Genomic DNA, 24,797 nt, shown 5'->3' with positions numbered 1-24,797 from the left:
CTTCTTCTTTAGAGAGTCTCTTGGATCCTTTGGAACCAAGGAATGGAACTAATATGCGACACGTCTGTCAACTGAAGGTTTCATGAGTTCGCTCCTTTGTCAAGATCTTGGCGAACAGTCTCTCACCGTGTGATTGTAGCTCAGAAATTATTTTTCTTTTGGTGATGATCGTGCTGGGCTGGATGCTTTTTGTAGGCTTTGCATCCTACATGGGTGCATTTCCAGAGGCGATGGTAAGCACTAGCCTTGAATCCCTGCTACCTCCTGGCTCAGCCTCACGCTCCCATCTGGGATTTGTGACTAACCAGGAAAAGGTAGTTTGAGGGTTTTTACCAGCTGGAAGCCAGGATATGACAGTATCTTCTCATCTCATTGGGCATCCTCCTTTGGAGGGTTTAATATCCTCTCTGCCTGCTTGGGTAATGTCACGTGTATCCAGGCTTTGTGGCATTTTTTACAGTTTTTTTTTTTAACAGCATTTTACAGCTCTGCTGGTCACAGTGCCTCACTTCTGAGTTTTGAGTCAAGGAGATGAGGAGTTTGTGTTGGGGACATTGATTTGGGGGGCATTCTTTGAGCAGTCCCTCTAGTCACTACCTAGGAACACTGACTTACCATGGGGTCAGTGAGTGGGGCCATGTCTACCTCTAATTTTCTTTCTGACTCAGCCTCCAACTCTAAAGTGGAAAGAGAGGTTGCCTGTATGGGAGAACAAGGCACGACGAAGGAGCCAGGCTTTGGAGGAGGAGCTGCTGCTACTGTGAGTGGGTGGTCAGGTCTGTCGGGCTGGGTCCCCGTCCACAGAACGCTCCAACGCTCTGCAGTCTCCGGGGACATTTTATCCTTCTGGGAACCAGGCAATCCGTGGAGGCGGAACAGTGCGAGATGTGTGTTAGGGGAGAGGGCTGGGGTGCTGCTGGGAAAGCAGGCTGAGAATCAGTTGCCTGTCAACAACCAGGCCCTCACGGGGTTCCTTCTGAACCAAATCCACGGATTATTCCATTCTTTCACAAACACTGTTTTATATTAGCATGTTATTTTATAAAATATTTTATTATACACACATATGTAAGTTATATTAAAAGGGTCTATATATCCATGTGTATAGCAGACTTTGATCGCAGTACCCTTCCTCTTTACCCTCTATTTTCCTCCCTCATCCCTTCCTAAATAGAACCTTTTCTTTTTCTCTTCCTTTTTTGAGACAAGGACTCACTATGTGGCCCTAGCTGCCCTGGAGCCCACTTGCAGATCAGGCTAGCCTCAAACTGAAACGCAGAGATCCACCTGCGTCTGCCTCCTAAGTGTTAGGAGGTCATGTGGTATCATACAAGGCTCAGATTGAAATGACTAAGGCAACGCCATCTTATCATAACTTTATTTTGTGCCTGTTTAGACATTTCTCAGCCTTCTACCCCAGAACAGCCATATCTGATGTATCTGGCAACACTTTTGTGTGAGCCTGACAGCAGTCCAAACATATTAACCAGAATGATTAATGGTTGTACAAACTAAAGCATAAAACTGAAATAACTAAAAGGAAGTATAAGTTAAAGATAAGGTCATGAGGTATCTTGAAAACATGCTGAGTTTTGCAAGAGAACAGATGTTACTGGGCCAACCCCAAATCCTTCACTGATGTGACCACCCCCAACTAATGTAATGTGGCTTTTGTCTTTAGAAGCGCTGGGCACTGGAGCTGGGTATTAAAGGACATTTTGAGGCATAAGCCCACTCTTGGTATGGCCTTAATAAAAAGATGCATATGCATTTAATCGGCTTGTCAGCATGGTCATCAATAACTACCTCACATGAATTTCAAGATGAGCACTTGTAATGCCCCATCTGGAGATTGGTGAGACTAGAATTGACATAAACTTGAGATCAATACATAAGTTTGCAACTTACTGTGGGAACTTGAGAGGTTTAAATCCTCTGAAGGTCACTTTCATCAGTGGTAAAATGGGAAATATTTCCAACCATTTACTCTTTTTGTGAATATCACATTTGGGAATCCATATAAGGTGTTTAATGCAAAGCTTGAATATTAGTAAACTACAAGTTTAACTAAGTGAAATGTAAACCCATCAGCAAGCTTTGATTGGTGACAGGGGCCTTGGGTACACACAACACCACACAACCATCTTATTGTGTGTGTGTGTGTGTGCGTGCACGTGTGAGCGCGCACACGTATTCTGGAGCGCAAGCCAGACCTCTGAACATCTCACACTCCCCCCATTGAAAACAGAGGGTGATACCCTTTCAGCAAACCCTCTCCTGGGCTTCCGGCAGTCCACCCATGCCATCCAGACCTGTTTTTCAGAGCAGTTGCCATTGCCATTATTAGAGAAAGTTTACTCTTGGTAGTCTTTTCTTTTTTTTTTTTTCCTGAGACAGAGTTTTTCTGTGTAACCCTGACTATCCTAGAACTCACTTTGAATATGAGGCTGCCCTCAAACTCACAGAGATCCACCTGCCTCTGCCTCCTACTGGGATTAAAGTCATGCACCACCACCACCTGGGTTCTCTTGGTACTCTTAATTTGCTGACTCAAGAGCAGAGAGATTTGGGAGAAACTACTGCAGAAGCAGGGATTGACAGCCGCAGCCCCAGGTATAGTAAGGAAATGAGAGCAGGCTTTTGGTTCTCTTTCAGTCTCGCTGGTCCAAAGCTGTCACATTGTGTGGGTGTGGGAGAAGTGACACTTGTTTAGCATTGCCACAGAATGTCAGCCACTGAAATTATATTGTGCTCGTTTCCCCAGCTGTGAGAGAGCGTCATGAGTAGCCAGTGTCTTCCTTCTGGTCCTTTCCCAGGGAGGTTCTAGGAGGCTTAGCCAGTATGAGTGAGGGCATGATTGCCATTTTACAAAGTGCAAGATTTCCTCTTTAGGTAATTTAATAGCCTAAAGTTGTTGTCCATCGAGTTCCGTTAATCCCCCGATAAACGCAGGTGGCTTGGATGTGTTATTCACAAGTTTTTTTCTGCCCTTGATTAGTTTAGGCCAATACATCTTATCATGTAATGGCTTATTAAGGTTCTAAACAGGTGTGAGAGTCCCCCCTTTTGAGGTTTCTCTCATCCAAACACACCTATGTCCTGGCCAACTCATTGGTGCTCTCACCATGAGGCCTAGTGTCACAGGAACTGATGTCATAATTGTCTGAGTTTTGCCTCCCAAAATGGCCATTTTAGTTTAGACTAGACCACAAAGTTCACCAGTCAGGGACTGCCATGCTGGGCCACCCACCATCTGGTCTGGAATGAAGCCAGACAGATTCCCAGGACTCTGCGAATAGAACCAGGACTTCCAATAACCACTCCCCACCACCGCAGCCAAGAAGGCCCACAATGATTGTTGTCTTATGGATGGTTCTCATTGCAGGAACGATGTGGAAGGGATATAAATATCCCCCAGGAGGGGTAAGTGTAATTTTTGACTTCCTTACTGCCAAAGAGTCCCCAAACTAACCCAGGAAACATGAACATCTAACCCTAGTAACTTGTGTTCTCCTTAGTATTTGAGGAAAAGTTCCCATAGCCTACCTGCTTCTACTGTTAGCTACTCAGAACTGGGAGCGTTTCAGGTTTCTTTCACGTACTTTTAAAGACCAGATGTCTCACTCAGCCTAGCATGGTCTTGAGCTAGCTACGCAACTACGGTTGCTTTGGTTCTCCTGCCTCCACTTCCTGACTGGTGAGATTATATGTGGCAGTGCAGACCAGACCCAGGGACCTCCTGCAAGCTAGGCATCTACCATGTGAACTACACCACAGCATCTCATGTGTTTTCTTACACATATGTTATTTTTGTAAAGACTGGGTCACAGCTTATCTCTGTAATGCTGACAAGACATTTAAAAATGTTTAGCTTCCAATAGTATTTCTTACATCAGTCCACTTCTGTGAACCAACCCAAAGTGGGGTTCCGGTAGCAGGAATCTCTGCACTGTTAGTCCCACAGTGCTGAGCACTTCCTGGTGGCGAGCATCAGAGGTTTTGGGTAACAGGATCAGACAGGCTCCTCCTTCCCTGGGCAACTGCCTCAGCCCTACACCCTAGCAATGCTAGAGCCTACTGACATGTGTTTTTTTTTCCTTCCCAGACCCCTTTGGAAGTAAGCAAAGATGACCCTGGTGAAGTCATGCAGCTGTGAAGACCACCCAACTGCACAGTTCCTGTTGTAGATTTCACATAAAGTAATCGCACATTATTTTGTCATATTCTGTGTAGTTACCACACTTCTTAAGATGAACAGACAAAGACACTATTCTCCTAACAGAGACAAAGGGTGAATTGGTTGGTGGGAGTGAGTGGGTGACGAACAGGTCCTATTTGTCGAAGCCTCTAAGGTAGAGACAACTCTTAAATTGTCCCCTGTTGGGGAATCATAAGTAATGATTTTTAGACCCAATTCTCAAATAATATACTCCAAAGCCGGAATCCAAATTTAAATGGAGGAGAGATGTTAAAAGTGTTTTTTTGTTTTTGTTTTTTTTCAAGACAGGGCTTCTCTGTGTGTCCTAGAACTTGCTTTGTAAACCGGGCTGGCCTCGAACTCACTGAAATAATCCACCTGCCTCTGCCTCCCAGGTGCTGGGATTAAAGGCATGTGCCACCACCTCAGATCCATAAAGTAGTATTTTGATCCTCATCCAAACCTGCTGAAGCTGGGTATTGCCTCATTTTGAAGCGACCTAAGAGAAGCTAAGCGGCTCAGGGGTCTTGCCAGCTCAGACCTAGACACAGTAGAGACGCAGAGGCACGCTTTCTCCAGGACACCTATGCCTTAAATGTTAAGGCAGTGATCATGCTGGCTAAGTGTCTCCCTCACCTGAAAAGCAGAGTTGTACAATGATCTTTTTAAGAGGTTTATTTTTATCATTTTTAATTACAGGTATATGTGTAGGTCTACGCATTGCAATGCAAGGGCCCTCAGAGGCCAGAGGCCTCTGATCCCCCTGGAGTTTGTTATAGGTGGTTGTGAGCTGCCTAACGTGGGTGCAGGGAATGGACTTAGGTCCTCTATGGGAGCTCTTGGGTTGTTTGTGCTCTTAACCTGAGCCATCCCTCCAGACCTTTGAAGATCCTTTTAAAGACAACATATGTAGAAACACACCTAACTTCAGCTCTCAGTATGATGAAGTGAATTTGAGTCCAGGGATGGGAGCCTAAGCATAAGATAAGCAGTTAATAAATCCGGAATCTGAGCTCTGGGACCTTACACCCTCTAAAATGAGATGGGTGAGGTGGTGGGGAGGTAAGGAGGGGAAAGTATTTTGGGGACAGATGGTTCCACTGTTCGAGAGAACCGAAGTGCCCAGCAAAGCAGACCTGTGTTTTACACAGAAAACAACTTTATTTGGTACTCTTACCATTTGTTAAGAGGCTCTGCACCAAGAGTTATGCTGTGTTTGTGCTCACGTGTATGGAGACCAAAGGTCAGTGTCTGCTGTCTCCTAACATCCTTCACCTTCTTTTTTGAGACACTCTCCCACTGAACCTGGAGCTTGCCATGGAATCCATCCATCTTTGCACTGCCAAGTGCTGGAGTTACAGCTGTATGTCCCCATGCCTCCCTTTTACGTGGGGCTGCCAGCTCCGAACTCAAAAGACTCACTTGTTGGCAAGCGCTTTACATATCATTCCATCACCCTAGCCCCTAAGATTACCCTTCCCATGGGAAGGAAAACGAATCCAAGATCCACAAATCAGTTCTTAGTGGCTTAGGACTCTATCAGTACTTCTTATATGACCTAGACTCAGCATGTTGTAGTGGGTCAAGTTATCTACATTCTCTGTATGCATGCATGCGTCCCCTAGCCTCATGAACATTCCTAAGGGCTCATTTTTCCACTATCACCCAACACTGACCCTGTGAGTGCACATACCAAGGAAGGCCACAAGGCACTGGGTGTCCTTTAACACTGTGTCTATGCCCTCCGGGCCAAGTCTCTTCCGGAACTGGGGGCTTTTGTTTTCTAGGTTGGGTTGGAAGCCAGTATGCCCCAATAATCCTGTCTCTGCCACTCTTGGAGCTGGGCTTACAAGGGGGTGTAGGGTGCCCGTTTTGTTGTGTGCGTTACATGTTAGCCCCATGTTCTTGGTGGTACCCTGAGTACTCTAGCCACTGAGCCATTTCTCCAGCTCCTCAAGCTTATTTGTTATAGGGGATTTGAACCTGATATTCTGACAAGAGGAAGTACATACCAGCTCCGCTGTTTGTCTTTCATCCCAATAAACCTTCAAAACCCTGAGCCACAAAGTTAGATTTCATTGCTCTAACCACTTTCAGTTATTATTTTATGTTGAGTGTTTTGCCTGCATGCATGGTACCAGTGGAGATAAGGACAGGTGTCAGATGCCCTGGAACTGGCATCATGGTTGGCTACCATGTAGGTGCTGGAAAATGGACCCGAGTCCTTTGCAAGAGCAACAAGCGCTCTGAACCACTGAGCTACCTCTCCAGCACCCACTTGAGTTTTTTTAAACTTGATGTCTGAGAACACAATGGCACTCTAGCAGTAGCCTCGACTGTCTTAAGTATATAAAGGACAAGTTTGACTTCTGACCCTAACAAGTCTACAGAGGTTTCTAGCTAGCACAGGGTTCCAGGTGATAAGGAGTAGCTTCAAGTTTTGATCAATAAATGAAAACCAGTAAAAATATCAATAAAATATTTTAATGCCTACAATTTCTTGTATACATAAATTGCAAAACATTCACCTGTATTTGCAAAAGTATATTCTTCTGCAGGTCAACAGCACCAGAAAACAAGCTAAGCTATGTCAAAATTTTCTTCTTTTACATTTGATTTGTCCATTATGTAAAAGACATCGTGGGTTTAATAACTCCAAAGAAATTTATATTCCACTCTTAATCATACACTAAACACCTGAATATGTATTTCATCACATCCACTCACAAAATAAATAGTCTACTCAGCACACTGAAAATAAAACAACCAGTCTCTCTTCATATATTTATTCTCTTTCCAAAAATGTTTTGGTCTCCTGCTATATCTCAGAAATGTACTACTAGCTGCTTTTAAGTTATAAAATACAAAATAATTTATTTCTTGGAGAAAATCTGGGGGGGGTTACCATTACAAAAATGAAATTCAAGTTCCCTTAGACTTTCTGTTAACAGTCTTTGAACTTTCTCATGGCACGCACAGGGCTGCCCATGACATGTGGACATGACTGCATCCATTGCATAAGGAAAGTACAAAGACCAGTTTCTGAAGTAGCCTTAAAAGAAAGTGCCCTTTGCTTTAGCAAGTGGGACTGTGCAACCAGAGCCACAAGTTTTATGAAAACTACTTTCTTGTCACATAATTTGTTAGAGAATGCCACACCCATGATCATGTAACATTACAATTGTGAAACATTACTACATTCGAGAATTAACGTCACCCAATAAAAGGCACATCTTCAAACATTGAATCAAAATCAAAACAGTAGAGAGCATACATTAAAAATCAAGCACTTAATTTGTAAACCTTGGGAAAATAGCCTGCTCCTGTCTTTTCACAGACCTGTGAGCTTTTCTAAGTGGTCAGGAGATACAGAAGAGCAAAGTGGAAGACACGATTTGGACTTACAATCTTTCTTTCCTGCAGTTTTTTTTCCAACACGAATATTGATGCATATCTGTTACAGAAACGCATTCAGACACGACAGACATTATAACCTGATTTTCACCAGCTTCTGAAATTGTAATCTAGCACGATGGCTCCTTTTTGTGCAAACAGCTGCACCCTGTCATTGAGTACAGTACTTTCAGTCACCAGAAACCTGGACTGCAATTATAGATTCCAGAGTATGAATAACGATAAAAGGTTATCCAAGAAAAATCATGGAGGGGAAAACACCCGAGTGACAGCAATAAAATAATGTTCCAAACCTACTTTATCAAGTGGAATATCTTACTCCCTTTAACAGTGGAGTAAGGGAAGTCGATGGCTTTCTGCTGCCAGTGTATAGAAATCTGCAAGCAGAGTTAGGATATTATACCCTCTAAAATTCAATCCTTGTACTTTCAAAGTTTGAAACTCAATTCAAAATGAGCAAGTTTTAAGAACTGGGTCAAATGGTCCCACAAAAGCAGACTAAAAATTGTCACTCATAATACTCAAGCTTAAAGAATGAGGACATCATAGACAAAATACATGGAGTCTGGACCTGTAGAAAAGTAAGAGTTCCAGCGCCCCATCTCTCATGGCTTAACAGCTGAAGACAGCCAGATTAATGGTGGAATTGTCCACAAACTGAATTCTGACTGCTCCTAACCCTCGGGTCTCTCGCATCCTATTTCATTTTCTGTTGCTGACTGTCCTTGAGACATGGCTTCCTTCCAGCCAGACCCTAGATCAGCCTGGATGGACTCTAGGCTTAAGTGACAAACTCTATAAGGTCTGACGTTAGGAAGGATAGAACTTAAGAAAGTTTCACAGCTCAGTAAAACACCAACAACAGGAAAAAATATCTCGTCACAGTGCATAGTTAGAAATAAAAGTGCAATACAGACAGAAGGGAAGGTGGTATTCTTGATACACTAAATATTTAGTTTTTGGTTTTTTGGTCATTAACATTTTCTAAGAAATTTAAGCTAAAAATGCAATGTTGTTAACATCAAGAGGTATAGGGGCACCTTAGGGTCCCAAATTATCTTTTATAAAGGAGGGAATAAAGCACAGGGGGCCACAACACATATCACTTGTTGATTTTCAAACTACCATTCTTTCAAATCTAATGTCTGAATAACTATCTTTTTCATATAAAAAGAAATAAAAAAAGACAAAAACAAAAACAACAAATAGTAAGGGCCCTCATCCACTTCATACTAAGGTCAAATGTGACAGAAAGCCTGAAAGGAAAACTAGAAAAGAATTATTTCTTGTTCTGGCAAAATTTGTATTTTAACTTAGAAAAATTTTATTACCTAATCATATAAATTAAGAATGCTTAGCATCCAATCCACAAATAATGCTGAGTACAATATAATTCTATTTTGTATGTCAAAGTCACAAGGATGACAACCATATAAATAACTATAAAGCCTACTCTTTCCTGGGTTTTCAATTCAAACAGTCTGGGACAGGTCGCTTTATTGCTGGCAGCATTCACACAAGGGTCAGGCCCTTCCTAAGGACAAGTCTGACTGACAAGTCACACAACAATCTTTTTCTCCTTTTAAAGTGGCAAAGGAACAATAAAAGACCAGCTGACTGGTGAGTGGCCCCACATTAGCGTGCATAGCTCATCAGGATCAAAGCCAGCCCTGTGAATGGTTAACTTCATCAGAGCGCACGGCAAGCATCGTATCGTCTGCATTATAGATTCCACCTGGACTATTTGAAAACACTGTACACTCAAATAATAGCTGGAAACGACAGTATGCATTCCTTCATTCCTTCCGCGAGTGCCTACATGTAAATCCAAACTGATAAGGGGCTTGTTCAGTCTGAAGGCAGGAAATCCACACGTAAATCCAAACAGATAAGGGGCTTGTTCAGTCTGAAGGCAGGAAAGCCACATGTAAATCCAAACCGATAAGGGGCTTGTTCAGTCTGAAGGCAGGAAAGCCTTGCAGCAGTGTCCCAGAATCCAGACTCAGCAGCAGCTAATGTCGCTTGAGTTTCTTGGCCTTCCGACGTTTCATTTCTTCCTCTTCACGCCTCATTTCCTCTAAGTCCTCTTGCATACCTAGTCTTAAACTATGGAGAAAATAAGGATATTTACTAATATGCATGAAATAACCACTTTAAAAAGTAAGACTGGCATCTTGTGGATTGTGCTGATGAGTTTGCTCATGTAAACAGGGATCTATGCAAGCACATGCAACGCACAATTTAAAATAGGGTCACAGACACAAAATAAAAGATTTTACAATGGGAATGACAAAAAAAAGCTTTAATATATACTTTTAAAGTAATATAATTTCTCTCAAATTAAAAAAGAAAAAGAAGATTGCTGGGCAAAGTGGTGTATACCTGTAGCCCCAGCACTTGGGAAGCAGATCTCTGAGTTCCAGACCAGACCGGTCTATACATACTGAGTTCCAGGACAGTCAGGACTAGACCCCCTCACCTTTTTTTTTTTTTTTTAATAATCTTTAAACGATGTAGGTATGTGCATGTGAGTGCAGGTGCCTGTCTAGGCCAGAAGAGGACAGACAGCATGAAGCTGGAGTCACAGGCAGTTTTGGGCTATCTGATGTGGGTGTCGGGAACTGAAGTGAGGTCCTCTAAAAGCAGTTCTCTTCTTAACTACTGAGCCATCTTTCCATTCTCTTCAAAAACATTTACAAATAAAGACGCCTCATGATCTGAGTTTGATCCTTGGCACCCACATAAAGGCAGAAGAGAACTGACCTACACACACACAGAATGTACAACTCAGGACATTCATTCACTGGTAATAATTCATATTCTTCTTTCTTAACACTTATTTTGACATTTTATGTAGTTATAGGAGGGAGGGTCAAAAGAAAGCTGTTTTGTGTTGGAATTGAGGTGAATTATTTCCCAATAGTAGGGAATTATTAACACTACAAGCAAAGTAACCATTTATTGCCCCTATCCAAAAACTCTCAGGAGCTCATGACTGGGCAGCTAAACAAATCAAATACAACTACAAGTTCCAAGGCTGAGAGCAGTCTGACGGGCAAAGACACAAACACAGCCCATGGTAGACTCAGAGAGACCTCTAATTTTATTGTACATTACACCAGACACTACAAGCACTGTGGCTACATACTGTCTTAATTCCTACAATGCTTCAGGGAGTAAAGCACTAGGTTCTCAGTTTACAAATGGGAAATCCTTAGAAAAGCAAAGGAATTTGTCTAAGGCTCTCATAGCCAGCCAGCAGCACTATCATCCAGAGAACTCTGCGGTCCAGGCCCCATCCCAAGTCCTACAGCTGCAGGCTTTTGAAGACATTTTTACATAAAAATCTCCTGCTCACCTCTTGGCCTCCTCCTTCTGCTGCTCTTTCCAGCTGCTCTCCATGTAACGTAAGGCATAATCACTTTCATCTTTATACCTGGCAAGAAAGCAAAGTAAAAAATGAACAGAAATTCAATTTTCTTAAAGAGCTACAGCCTCTCAGTAAACAAAAAGCAAACATGCTTACAAGTAAACCACTCAGTTTTAGGATTGCTCCCACCTTGTTTGGGAGTGAGAAGGCCAGACAATGGGTAGAAGCTGGTTTTGTTGCAAAGACATTATATGGTGAAGCTTTATTTCTTTACATTAATGGTTCACAAACTTTAAACTCGTGCACCCTTATCTGGAAACTTACAAAACAGATGTGCAGTCAGCAGGACTAAGGTTGAGTTCTGAGAGCCTGCAATTTTAATAAGCTCCTAGGCACATCAATAATGGTGGTGGTCCCATACTGGTGACCAGTGTCCATATTCTCGGGTAGCAAAACATTACAAAGAAAAGCAGGTGTTATATCAGAATGACTTTTACTGTGGCTCTGTGAATGACTTTCTGACACCTAAAAAGTCCATCTATTTCTTTAACATGAAGCTGCTTCACTCCCTTCTCTCTCTTAAAGAAAGCAGTTTACAAGCAAACATCACAAAACACCCTGAATTCATTAGAAACTACTATGTGCCCTATCTTAGTTAAGGTTTCTCTCTCTCTCTCTTTCTTTCTTTTGGTTTTTCGAGACAGGGTCTCTTTGTATTGTTTTGGAGGCTGTCCTGGAACTCTCTCTGTAGACCAGGCTGGCCTCAAACTCACAGAGGTCCGCCTGCCTCTGCCTCCCGAGTGCTGGGAATAAAGGCATGCGCCACCAATGCCCGGCGCAAGACTAAATCTTTTTAGGACCCTCACCACCCAAAGGTTTCTAACTAAGCATTCAATGCCTCTACTGTTTGTGTTTCTCTCCTATAAATGATAAAAAGTTGATATTTAGGTAACTCTTCAGCTTACTTTTTTCGGTCATAGCCAAAGATTTCCCGAATGTGCTTGGATATTTCTTCCTGAGGTTCTCCTTCATCTTCAATGAAATCATCCATTTCCGAGTCATATTCATCATCATCATCATCATCTTCATACTCTCGAGGTCTTTTGTAGCCAGTAGGGAAGGGGAGCCTTTGAGGACCTGTATACAAAAGCCATGACTTATAAGAACATTATATGGCAAAGTATTTCTTGTAGGGACTATGTCACCTGGGATTCAGAGAAACTGACATTAAGATGGCACCCCTCCACACCTTTAATCCCAGCACTCAGGAGGCAGAGGCAGGCAGATCTCTGTGAGTTCAAGGCCCAGTCTGGTCTACAGATAGAGTTCCAGGACAGTCAGAGCTACATCAAGAAACCCTGTCTAAAAAAACCAAAATAGATGGCACCCATGAAAGCAGAGCATACAGCTGGCTCTCAGCACAGGCTGCACAATCCCTGCAGAGTGAAGTATCAGAGGGGACTGAGCTCTTTACGGCTTACTTGGAAATGCATGCCTTATTGCCTTGTCACGTTTTTCTAGCTTAGTATTTATACATACTTCTGGGATTTAAAAATCAGCAAAATTTCTGAAACTGAGTCAAGTTACAAACTGCCACAGAATCATTAATTTTTAATTCTACCAAATGAAGACACCGAAAGTAGCTCCCTACTTTTCCTGTATTTCTCTTAAAAATTAAAAACCCTTCACATGCCTATAGCTAAGCTATCTGGGCTTGGGGCTTGAGTCAGCAGTTTGAAGAAGTTCTGGGCAACCTAGCAAGACCATACCTTAGAAAAGAAAAAGTCCCAAGTATAAAACATTTTCAGAATTACAACTGTTCAAAGAAAGTTAAAAGTATGACTGCAAGAAAAAACTCATTATTTTATTTTTGCCTGATAAAAACTGGGGGGAAAAGAAAAAGACCTGGGGATGTAACTCAGCAGAGAACCTCCCCAGATACAGGGAGCCCAGAACTTGGATCCCAGCTCCACAGCAGACCAGTATGGTGGTACACATTTATAATCCCAGCTCTTAGGAAGAGACAGATCAGACATGAAAGGTCACCTTCAGCTATACAGTGAGTTCTAGGTCAACATGGGCTACCTTGCCTAAAAATAAATAAATAAATAAATAAATAAATAAATAAATAAATAAATAATAAGCAAACAAACAAACAAATCTAAAGCACTAACTTCCTCGATTCCTCAAAAACAAAACCCCAAAGAACAACTTTGCAAAAGACAGGCACTTATCAACACACCAGTGTCTAAGAACCTTCTAGTCCCTAAAATCTAAAGCAAGGGATTTGGGTATTGGTTTCTTTTTATCCTCTATGGATCCCAATAAATACTTTAACAAGTGCCTATGCAGCATGCAGTATCTACAGCAAGCAGCTAGTGGGGCCATCAGTGGCTCTGAACTTGGAGATGGCAGGTCCCTAGGGCACCAGCGACAAGGCTCTTCCCGATGCCTCTTCCAGGAACAGAGCTCAGGACGGTCCAGAATAGCTGTTGGGACACGACAGCTGTTAACATGTGCTGAATGAACAGAGCACCACGGCTTCAAGCTCGTAATTATTCTCTCATTTCTAAGTCTTGTAGCCTTCATGTACAATACTATCCGACCCACCGAAGGCCCCACCATGTGATAGAACAGGGTGGGGTGTGAACAGTGGATCCTAGATAAACCTCTTTTCTACTGTCAACAGTAAGTACATTACAGGGCATGTGGAAAAGGTCACAGGGTTCCTGGTTATATAAAGCTAGGTACTTTCCCAATAGCCTGGTGACAAATACACTCTTTAGGATGAACGTCAGTTTTACCTTGGGCAGATCTGTAGCCAGACAGGAAAGGCTTCGTTCCATTTATCTGTCCATTGCTTGACCGACTGATAATATTCTTTGAAGAAATAGTTTCTGAGACGACAGTGCACTTGGGTTTTGTGGGAAGGCCCGGGTTACCAACTGTTCGTTCAGGTCCTAGGCTGCTCGTGGGTCTTCCAGGACCCGACCCGGCAGTTCGCCCAGCCGCAACAGGACCACTCGTGGACTTCCCAGGACCACTGACTGACTGTCCAGGGGAGCCGAGGCTGCTCACTGGCCGTCGAATGTCGCGTGGACTGTTTCCAGGCCGCCCGGGGACTCCAGAACTGCTCGTAGGCCTTCCAGAACCACTGGGGCCATTGATGGGCCGCCCAGGGCCAGGAGTGCTGTTTGCAGGCCGCCCGGGACCGTTTGTGCCATTGACTGTTCGCACAGAGGGGTGTGAATTGCTGATCAGCTTTCTGACCCCACTGGCAGCCTGCTCAGGCCCGGAGCTGGAGCTGCCGTTCTGACGCCTAGGCACAGCGCCAGAACCTGGGCTGGGTCGCCCAGGAGCTGGGCCTGGGCTGGGTCGCCCAGGAGCTGGGCCAGAGTTGCTGGCTGGCGGTCTGACACCTGGACTCTTAGCTTTGTTGTGAGAGAGAACTGTGGGCCCAGGCTTGGAATGGCTGGGGTGAGAAGGAGGAGTTTTTTTGGCTTTGTGCTCAGAAGAGGATTTCTGAGTCCCACTGACAGAAGTCTTTGGGGTGCTTGGTGAACAGGTGCTGGGGTGGGACTTTCCAGTCCCGTTGAAGACAGGTCTGTTGTGACCTTCCCTAAGCGAGGGTTGGGAGCTACTTCCAGACCCCGCCTTGGTCCTGTCTCCCAGCACGGATTTGGATGAGGACAAAGCTACTTGCTTTTCGTTGGCTGTGCTGGGTCTGAGTTTCTTCTCAGCGTGAGGAAGGGGCAGCCCTTTGGAGAAGAGCTGCCTGTCCCCAGAAGCCTTGCTGAGCTTTGTGCCCACGCTGTCTTTATGAGGGGGTGGTGCCCTTTTGGACACGGGGGGAGGTAGTTTGGCATCCGCTTCATGTTTCATTTTCCTACGCTTTCGTTCAAGAAACTCTCGCTCCCTAAGCTCCTCCGCGGTCATGGGCCGCTCTTCTGCTTTCTTCACGACCTTGATCTCCACGGGCTCGAACTGCTTCTTCTCGGCTAGCCTCAGTAAGTCACTGAAGTTCATAGGGGGAGGGGCACTTTTAAGGGGGGCCTTTGGTTTGCTCTCAGCTTTGGGAGGCTCTTGCTCCTCCTCGTACTCCTGCTCCAACTCAGCTTGACCATAGTCTAGGAAGTCCTCCTCCTCCACTTCAAAGTCTTGGTGAGTCCCCTGGTTCAGGTGGCTTTCCACTGTCTGCCTCTTCTTTGACTTTTCCTCGATGGGAATCCCATCGTACCCATGAAAATTGTCCTTTGTCCTCTTGGCCATGGCTCTGGCTTTCTTGTCGTGCTTGAGCTCGATTCGTTTTCTCACTAGTTCTTCTTTCCTCCTTTTCTCTTCTAAGGCTGAAAGGAATAAAACAAGAACACATTGTTTCAACAGTCTCAGGGTAGCTCATGTGACCAGTTCAGTCAAAACACAGACAAAGATGGGTTACAGTTTCCAGATATCTAGGAGTCAAATGAGGACGTCATCTAACAAAATGACAAAATTTTACACAAGTGGGTCATATATGAGCTTCTCTTTATGAATAAGCACGTAAGAAACTTGGGGTTGGGGGTTTTTCTTTTTTCTTTTGCTTTAAATGTAAAAAACGGCTCATAAATACACACCAAGTTAATGGAACACCAGTACTCACTGAAGTTGCTAAGAATGAATCTATGAATACCTAAAACAATGTCAGGACCAAGGTAAAGAATGGACACTTGTTTTATAGAATTACGTGGTCGCTACACCAGGCTTTTTAACCTCTTCCTTCCTCCCCTCAAGAGACAAGGCCTTGCTATGTTGTCCAGGCTGCTCTGAAGCACCTGAGCTCAAGGGATCATCTTGCCTCAGCCTGGTGAATTCCTGAGATGACAGGTGAATATCACCATGTCCAGCTTCACAAGTCTTGCGGGTGGGTGGGATGTGGGTAGATAAGACAATACGTGAACACACACACACACACACCCCTGCACATTTGTGTGTGTATACATACGTCCATAACATTAACCCAGAGACACATTACATTATCCCTCAGTGTACTGGCCTGTACGACACTTTTACAAATACACACCGTAAGTCCAAGATGGTTTGGTGGCAGACACTGAGACCAAGAAGAGACACAAGCACATACATACATACCTTTCTGTCTGAGTTCCTCTTCTTTCCTCCTCAGGAAAGCTTGCACAGCTGCCGACTGAACACCTTTAACTTTTGGGTCTTTCTTGGGAGGTCCCACTGCCAAGCTATACCTTTTCTAAAAATAAAAGCAGAATAAAAGGTGTAAGCAATATATAGTCTGTGTGGGCCGGGCTGTGTGGCTCAGTGGTAGAATGTTTGTTTAATATGTACCAGCTCTGAGTTCAATTATCAGTAGTGCAGAAAATGTAGAAAGAAAATGAGGGAGGGAAGGAAGAAGGAAGGGAAAGAAAAACAAGAAATCTAAGCAAAGGGCCTGGTTCTTTGTATTCTTCAAATGTAGCATTTAAGTTCATGAAATATTAATTTGCTACACAAGTTCCTTTAGATTGGCTTGTGTATTACCAAGATCACTAATATTGCCCAGACACAGATGGTGTTTTCATAAACTTTGGCTTTTTAAGTAACTGTATAGAGAAAAATGACTAAAGCAGAATGATTGAATCATGAAAGAAAAAAATTCAATTTCTTAAGTATCTACTATTAAAACAGCTAATCCTCATGTCTGGGACCATCAACAAAATTTATGGGCCAGCAATTTTTTCTTTTAATTACAGAGCTAAAGATACAGGGTCTCATACATGCCAGGCACTCTACAAGAATCTTAAAAGTATCCCTGTTATATGAGGGAAAACCCCTTTTTATGTCCTAAATCTGTCTCTGTGATGATAGTAAAGTCATCTTTGTAGAAAAAGCATTTTGTAAACTTCAATGCTTCCCCATAATATCTATATATGACAGTTTGTCAACCCCAATGCCCTCCCATACTGTGTAACACAAACTTGGAGGAAAGCCAAAGGATTTGACTACTACAGGGCTGCCAAATACAATATATCTTGAAACAAGCTCAAGTTCCAACTACATCAGTCAAGTAAAAAAGGAGCTAGCCAAGAAGGCAGGTCTCATCCAACCTGAAAATCCTGCATGATGGCAGTGTTGACAACTGACTCATCCCTGACAGAGAAATTCCAAGACAGTTCCAATTGTTTTCTAGTCACCCAGGCTAGGACACAATCAGATCCCTTAATTAGTCCACATCTTTGTAAACTGAACTGAGAGCTCTTTCCCTCCAGAAATAATACCACAAATAGGACACTTGAATCAAGTTAACTAAGACACACAGCTCACAGGCAGCATCACACAATTTAAATGATTTGTGGGGTATTCAGAGTTTCACATCATTAGTTAGTCAAATAATATACTGTTAACTTTAATCAATACCACAAAGTTTTAAACAACTTCTTAAAACATTAGTCAGGAATGAATGCGGAAAACAGCTCTTTGCATTAAGCTAGCTCTGCAGGGTGTCGAAAAGGGCAATGGGAGTAAGGCACCCAAGAGCATCCATTCACGCGGCTATGATTTATAGAAACACTTAGTTAGGGCTGGGGTACAGCTCAATGGTAGCGCACTTGCTGACATGCTGGAAGACCTGGTTCAATCCTTAGTGCATCATTCCAAACGAATATAAAGTCAAATGAGTGCTTTGTTAGAAACTGCCTTAAAAAAAAAAGGATAACTGTTTTCCTAGTGCTTAGACATGGGCTTTGTAACTGAACGCATGTCTTCTGACTCAGGACCAAACATGCTTTCACACTTTCACTTTCTATTTGATGCCAACCCCTTTTTCTTGAGACTCACACCACAATCTTAAATGAAATTCCCTAATTTCCATGCATGTCTGTCTACTCCAGACAGGTCTACACCTGATCTTCCCCATACTCTTCTCCCTTCCCTCCTTTGGGAGAGTAATCATGCCGATACTTTCTTAGAATAGTTTTCCATCCATGTACTAACTAGGTCCAATCCTGCTTAACCTCAGAGATCAGGTAAGATCAGGTGGGCAGTTCAGATGGTCTAGTCATAGCTGTCCATCGGTTTCTAAATGCTGTTGGTTTGGCTTTATATTATCTTCCCATCTTTTTTTGTTTTTAAAGATTTATTTATTTATTACATATACAGTGTTCTGCATACAAGCCAGAAGAGGGCACCAGACTGAATTGTAGATGGTTGTGAGCCACCATGTGGTTGCTGGGAATTGAACTCAGGACCTCTGGAAGAGCAGTCAGTGCTCTTAACCTCTGAGCCACCTCTCCAGCCCATCTTTCCATCTTTATATAGAATATGTCATAAAAATCCAACAGTTTTATTGCTTAAAGCTGTACTAAACAAGAGCTGAGGCAAGGAGCTTGGGTTCTGCCTGTGAAGATGACAAACTCACCTCAGTGCATTCCCTCACTTAACAAAGGGCCAGGGTTAGGAGCAGGAATTCTGAAGCACAGTGCTGAATTTGATCCCCTCCTTCATTATAACCAATCCCATAACTCACTGTGTGGCCTTGGGCAACTTCTCCACCTCACTAGGCCTCAGTTTTGTCATCTGTAAAATCTCTTTCATATGCTCATTATGGTGACTAAATTAATTAACACATGGAGTGCTTAGAACAATAATACCTGGCACAGGCTCAGCACAATGAATGTTAATTGCTGTCACCATCGCTTAGAAAGAGATTCTCTAAGGTGTTATGGGGGACAGAGACAACAGAATCCCTGTGGGGAAGGGATGAGCAGTAGTTTCTGAAGGCCTTGTCCATAAAGCACTACTCTACACTAGAAAGCAGCTGTCTGGGACAGCAGGGTGTCATTGTCAGCTCTTAGTGGAAGGCCAAAATCCAATTTCTGTAGAGCAACCACTACTGCAGCAAAAACTTTTCTAAGCTGACCATTCTTCACAAGGAACCATTACAATCCCAGCACTTGAGGATCTCTGTCTGAGGTTACAGGCCAACCAGGGCTGTACTGAGACCCATCTAAGAAAAAAAAAAAAGCCAGTGACAATGGTTGCATCATCCTGAGCTGCTGTTATTTTTGTATTCAGAATTCCACTGAGAACAGAGTGTAAGCCTAATACTTCCACACATGATTCAATCCTATCTTTGTTTTAACTAAAACATAAAGATGATTGTTTCATTTAAAAACAAGAACAATGAAGGAAATGTTAGTACAAATTGAGCATCCTTAGTACAAAAATTCAGAATGCAACATGCTCCAAAATCTGAGATGTTTTGAGGACTGATAGTGTAGTGAGGTAAAATCATAGAAGAGAGCTTAGTTTGGGACCCTATTAGTTCTTGGATTATTCACAAACCCTTGGAATAAAGGACTTGGCAGCCTGCTTCCTTTCCTTGTACATACTAAGCAACACAACCACTGCAAACAATGTTCCTACAACCACAGTCTCCCACTTGGTTGGGTTACACAGTCTCACATCTCTGAACAATGGCACACTTTCCCAGCGCCTGCTAGCAATCAAAGTTACAATTTTTTGTTGTTGTTTTGAGACAGGGTTTCTCTGAATTGTTTTGGAGGCTGTCCTGGAACTCTGCTCTGTTGACCAGGCTGGCCTTGAATTCACAGAGATCAGCCTGCCTCTGCCTCCCATAGTGCTGGGATTAAAGACATGGGCCACCAATGCCTGGCTTCAAATTTACAATTTTTATTCAAAAGTATTTCCAGTTTACCAGGCATGACAATTCGAAGGGCCAATCAGGCTTAAACTAGTTTTGAGTGTATGTACAGTAAGGAAAAACTGCATCATCTTATAACCTTTTAGGGAGAATCTCTACTTACCACCTTATGCCTATGCATAATTGGGGAATGGACAGGATTAAAATCAGATGCTTATGGGAAGGGACATGCACAGCAGAGAAATAATTACATAACCCAACCATCAATCAAAATAAAGAACTACCCTAACTGTATCCATAGTAAACCAGGCCCCTTTCCCCAGGCTGCATCCTGGGACCCTGAGTATTTTTGCTCTTGTTCTAAGAATTGTCTTTAATCTGTACTATTATTGCTTTGCTCTAAATAAAACGATTGTGCTTCTTTTGCAAATGTGTGTGTGTGCGCACACCCTTATTTTCAACTCTTTGGATAAGAGGCCAAGGACCTGGAAACACCCAACCCAAACTCTAACAACAGGACACCACAAGTTGAAAATTTCCTGTTTGTCTTCACACACTCTAAGGTACTGAGTGGTGAAGAAGTAAGGCCCTTCTAAAGGACCCAAGTTCAGTAAAGGCACTCACACAGAGGCTTACGATTCTCTGTAACTCCAGTTCCAGGGGGTTTAACGCCCTCTTCTGGACTGTGGGGCACTGCATAAAATAAAGTTAAAATCGTTTAAAAAATACTGTATGAAAGGAATCTTCAAGTTGTGGTTACCTGTATAAGCTCTATACAAGATGGATCCGACATTCCCTCTGGAGAGGGGCTCATGAGACCTGTGGTAGTTTGATTGACAATGGCCACCACAGGCTCACACGTCTGAATATTTGGTCCCGTTGGTGGAGCTGTGTCAGTGAGGTTGGGCTTACTTAAAATGACATTCCCAGTTAACTCTCTCCTTCCTGCTTGTGGACCAGATGTGAGCGCTCAGCTACCATTCCAGCACCATCTGTGCCTGCTGCCATGCTTTCTGACATGAGATGGTCATGAACTCTAACCGTGTAAGCCCCCAGTAACTGCTCTCTCTAAGTTGCCTGGTCATGTGTCTTATCACAGCAACAGGAAAGTAACTTAAGATGGGGCCCCGTTGCTCCTTGAAGTAGGAAATAAAGGCAGCTGAGCTAGTGGGTAATGATTGCTCAGGGAGTGGAGTCATTTTCTTTAGTGGTTCAGTCTCTGCTAAACTGTCCATGCCTCACTCATGCAAGTGACCCTATTTTAAACGAGTGGATTTCCCCCCCCCCCACCTCATGAAAGTAGGAGGGGACTTGGGAGGAAAAGGCATAGTGGGAGAAGAGAGGGGTGAGAGGATAATGGAGGGTAACAATAATTACTATTTACATGTACGAAATTGTCAAAGAATAAAAAAATTAAGAATACCTCCTAACTACATCAATTATGTGTGTGTGTGTGTATATGAAACACAGACTAATTTTGTATTTAGACCTCATTCCTCTCCTTATATGTCATTATATTTATACAAATATCACAAAATTCCGGGGGAAAAAATCTGACACTCAGAATACTTCTAGCTGACAAGTACTCCAGGTAAGGAGTAAGCAACTGTAGCTCTGCAGCCAGATACAATGGACACCTACATCAGTGACAGGCCAACATGTTAACTTGGTGGCTTTTAAGCCATCACTAGCCAGATTGGCTTTCTTCAGTAAAGGTATGGTCAAAGAACTCTGGAGCCTAAAACCTGAGAGTCACTCTGATAGGATCCAAGAAGGAGGCAGAAGACAGCTAAGAGGGGGAAAGACCACGAACACAAAGGGAAGCTGTCAGTTACTGTAAAGTACTTTGATTCTCCAATTAGGGTTAAGCCCAGGACATCTTAAATACACGGCACACAGGGGTAGGGGTGTGTGTGTTTATCAAAATGCTTCTTGAGTTGGATGGTAGTATTTATTTAGATATTTAGAGAAATGGCCTCAGGTAGCTTAGGCTGGCTTACAACTACTCTGTAGCTAAGGATCTTGAACATCTGATGTTCTGCCTGTGCCTCCCAAGTACAGGGATTTCAGTGATTCAAATGCTAGGACAGCTGATAAGGAACTTGTTCTATAAAAATTGGTTACACTTGGTACATTGCTGCCTGTTTAAGTAAAGGAACATTTTAATAAATAAATACAAATTTGGAGGTCAGACATATTAGTTACATCTCATTTTTCAGAAGCATGTAAGGGGTTTAAGGATGGAGCCAAGAAATTAAAACTCAGCGGCAGAGAGCTTGCCTTACATGAGAAGTCCTGGGCTCAATCCCATCACTAAGAAAACAATAATATGAAAATAACACACCTATGAAACACAGCTCTTGTTAATATAAGTTGAATATAAAGCGTGGTACATGGGGTTTGTAAATGCTCTGTGTTTATAATTGTCTAAATTATTGAGTTGATAAAATTAAGCTGGATAAGATGAATCAGTTTATGAAGAATCATGGATTAAATTTAATACTATTTAGCTTGTTTTATTCCAATTGCTTTTATGACTCTTGTTCCACTAAAAGATAAAGAAGTTAATATTGCAAACTGAGTCAAACTTCTAAGTTTGCTACCTCTTTTGGGGGAAGGGAAGGATGACTCAGAAAATGTGTCTGTTATTCAACTATTAAATTTTAAATTACTTCCCCAGTTTACCTATCTTCACTTCCTGTTAGGACAATCACAGAGCAACAGAGAACACCATGTATTTTGAAAGTTTTGCTCTAGGATTATTTGTCTGCCATTCTCCCAGCAGCTATTGGCTTTTAATTCATTAATTAATTATATTGAGACAGGGTCTCTCTGTACAACCCTGGCTGTCCTAGAACTCATGTAGACCAGGCTGGCCTTGAACTCTTTTTGAGAGCTGCTTGCTTCTTCGAATGCTGCAACTAAAGGTGTGAGCCACCACACCTAACCAGCTATTGGCTTTTAAAATCTGGGTTCTGATTCTTTTTTGTTTGTTTGTTTGTTTGTTTTTTCGAGACAGGGTTTCTCTGTGGCTTTGGAGGCTGTCCTGGAACTAGCTCTTGTAGACCAGGCTGGCCTCGAACTCACAGAGATCCGCCTGCCTCTGCCTCCCGTGTGCTGGGATTAAAGGCGTGCGCCACCAACGCCCGGCCCGGGTTCTGATTCTTTCACAAGACAATTCTTGGTTAATAAAGCTAGTATTTTTTTAAATCTTTCTCGAAATTCAAGATCTAAGATGAAATAATTATGCAAAGATGGATGGACATTAGACCTAACACTGACTTGACTAGAAAATCTACAAATGTTTCAGTATTGATGCTCCATGTTTCAAAGGCTTGCACCCACAGCTTCAACCAGCAAGGCTTACGAGCTTAGAGGAATGTTTACTTACCCCTAACTCCTGGCCGCCCATCCCCCCCAGGTTTCTCTGTAGCTTTGGAGGCTGTCTTGGAACTCACTCTGTAGAACAGGCTGGCCTCAAACTCTCAGAAATCCACCTGCCTCTGATTCCCAAGTGCTGGGATTAAAGGTGTGCGCCACCACCTCCAGGTGAGGAATGTTTACTCTAAGTGATTACTACCATGATGGTAGATGACTGCTCATATATGCACATATTATATATAAAAAACATTCGTATGCACATGCACACACATACAAATACAATTACTCCTTATTTTAGATTAATATATCCACTAGACAAGTGGCAAAACAAAAAAAAAAAAAACCCTGCAAATTCTGGAAAAAACTAGGAAATTTAGAGTTCACGTGAGATCTCAATTCCAGTTGATTGACTCTAAGATTGTATTTTGAGTTGGACACTTCACTGATCAAACCGCAGGTATCACAACGCGAAATATCGGTTTACAGCTGTGCCGTGGGGACCTCCTGATGATCCAGAAATGATTAGTCTATGCAAAACAGCTACAAGCCCAGGAGCCAGATGTCCGATCACCTCAGCATTTGGCTCTGAAAACGTAATGGAACCGAGCAAATGGAATCTAAAAATCTGGAAGTCCACTAGGAAGCGAAAGCTAAAATCCGCTTTGCTCTAACAGGGAATTGATCGATCCGAGGGCCTCATGCACCCTTAGGCAAATAAAAAAATAAAAGGTCTACCACACACCGGCAGCGCACACGATCGCCTCACAGTTGGCCTTGGATTTTTCTAAAATGCCCAGAAATTCTCTTCCCAACGTAAAGATACCTCCCTAGGCAGGTGATAACATCTTTGGTTCAGTGGGTGGGGCCACGAACCACCAGAGACCCTTTTCAAGAAGTCACTCAAAACAAAACAAAACAGTATTAGACCCGCCGAAAAGATCCAAAAGGCTATAATCGTGCTAAGTTCTGAAAGTCCCAAGCTTCCTGGCTACACTGGCCCTCAATTTAGGAGCTGAAGCATTTCCGAAGCCAGGCGCGGCTCACTCGTCCACTTTTACGCAACTCTTAAAAAGCCTCAGCAAAGTCCCCCTTTCTGGAAACACGATTCGGCGGAAAACCAAGCCCCAAAGCAAGCTCCACTTTCGCATCCCCAGCCCCCCACCCCCGCCGTGTACCCAAGTCTCCGCGTAAACTCCAAAAGAGGACGCAGTCCAAGTGTCTCCGAGGCCGACGGGGCGCTCGCCTGGAAGTTCCACCCGCCACACACGAACTTGACGCCCGGGCTCCCCACTGCAAGCCCGGAGACTCACCGGTACATGGTTGACACCTTGTCCTTTGGAAGCGATCAGGAGGATTTCCCTGAAGTCCATGTCTGTCCGAAGAGAGAACGCGCCCGGCTGGGCCGGGCCGGAGTACTCGGGACGCGGCGGGCACACGAGTCTCGCTGCTGTGCCTTGCTCGACTGACTGGCTTGCCTCCGCCGCTCCTCTCCTTTAGCCACCCCTCCGCAAGGACACTTCCGGCGCCCTCTAATGCCGTGCGCCGCCTCCGCGCTGCCGCGGAACGCCGTGCATATGTGTCTAAATATATATATGTATGTATATACACACACACACACACACACACTCACACACTCACGCCCGGGGCCGCCGCTGCGCCTGCGGGTACTGCGCAACTTCCGCCTATCGGGGGCGAGACACGCAATAGGCTGACGTGGCTGTTGGCTTCGGCTCCACTGGGCGGGGCTGGAGCGCCTCCCAGCCAATCAGATGCGAATGTAGCAG

At 43.5% G+C, this 24,797-nt stretch overlaps 2 protein-coding genes across 3 annotated transcripts; one reads left to right on the top strand and one right to left on the bottom strand.

Moving 5' to 3' along the window:
• Positions 1-11: 11 nt before the first annotated feature.
• On the top strand, positions 12-4,213 carry Spty2d1os (SPTY2D1 opposite strand). Of its 2 annotated transcripts, none has more exons than XR_005871898.1 (4): positions 12-233; positions 669-776; positions 3,386-3,423; positions 4,106-4,213. XR_005871898.1 is itself a non-coding variant. In XM_040733270.1 (4 exons), exons 1-3 carry the CDS (start codon positions 165-167, stop codon positions 3,405-3,407), a joined length of 183 nt encoding a protein of 60 aa, XP_040589204.1. In that variant the 5' UTR covers positions 17-164; the 3' UTR covers positions 3,408-3,423; positions 4,106-4,213. The 2 variants fall into 2 exon arrangements, 1 of the variants encoding a protein (XP_040589204.1); XM_040733270.1 differs by having other exon boundaries at positions 17-233; positions 669-760.
• A 2,453-nt stretch (positions 4,214-6,666) lies between these two features.
• Positions 6,667-24,673, bottom strand: Spty2d1 (SPT2 chromatin protein domain containing 1). Its single transcript, XM_040733267.1, has 6 exons — positions 24,324-24,673; positions 16,110-16,224; positions 13,787-15,328; positions 11,948-12,119; positions 10,971-11,048; positions 6,667-9,718 (listed from the first exon to the last, which is right to left on the bottom strand). Exons 1-6 carry the CDS (start codon positions 24,381-24,383, stop codon positions 9,625-9,627), a joined length of 2,061 nt encoding a protein of 686 aa, XP_040589201.1. The 5' UTR covers positions 24,384-24,673; the 3' UTR covers positions 6,667-9,624.
• Between the last annotated feature and the right edge of the window lie 124 nt (positions 24,674-24,797).

Source organism: Mesocricetus auratus, unplaced genomic scaffold (assembly GCF_017639785.1).
Source record: "Mesocricetus auratus isolate SY011 unplaced genomic scaffold, BCM_Maur_2.0 Super-Scaffold_100030, whole genome shotgun sequence".
NCBI lineage: Eukaryota > Metazoa > Chordata > Mammalia > Rodentia > Cricetidae > Mesocricetus > Mesocricetus auratus.
The sequence above is the reverse complement of the archived record's forward strand: the minus strand, read 5'-3'. Positions and strand labels throughout refer to the sequence as shown.

Coding starts and splice junctions, on each gene's coding strand:
- Spty2d1os (XM_040733270.1), top strand. CDS start 165: ATGATCGTGCTGGGCTGGATGCTTTTTGTAGGCTTTGCATCCTACATG. Junction 234..668: donor GTGCATTTCCAGAGGCGATG/GTAAGCACTAGC, acceptor TTTCTGACTCAG/CCTCCAACTCTAAAGTGGAA. Junction 761..3,385: donor GAGGAGGAGCTGCTGCTACT/GTGAGTGGGTGG, acceptor TTCTCATTGCAG/GAACGATGTGGAAGGGATAT.
- Spty2d1 (XM_040733267.1), bottom strand. CDS start 24,383: ATGGACTTCAGGGAAATCCTCCTGATCGCTTCCAAAGGACAAGGTGTC. Junction 15,329..16,109: donor AGAGGAACTCAGACAGAAAG/GTATGTATGTAT, acceptor TATTCCTTTCAG/CCTTAGAAGAGAAAAGGAGG. Junction 12,120..13,786: donor TGGCTACAGATCTGCCCAAG/GTAAAACTGACG, acceptor TTTTGTATACAG/GTCCTCAAAGGCTCCCCTTC.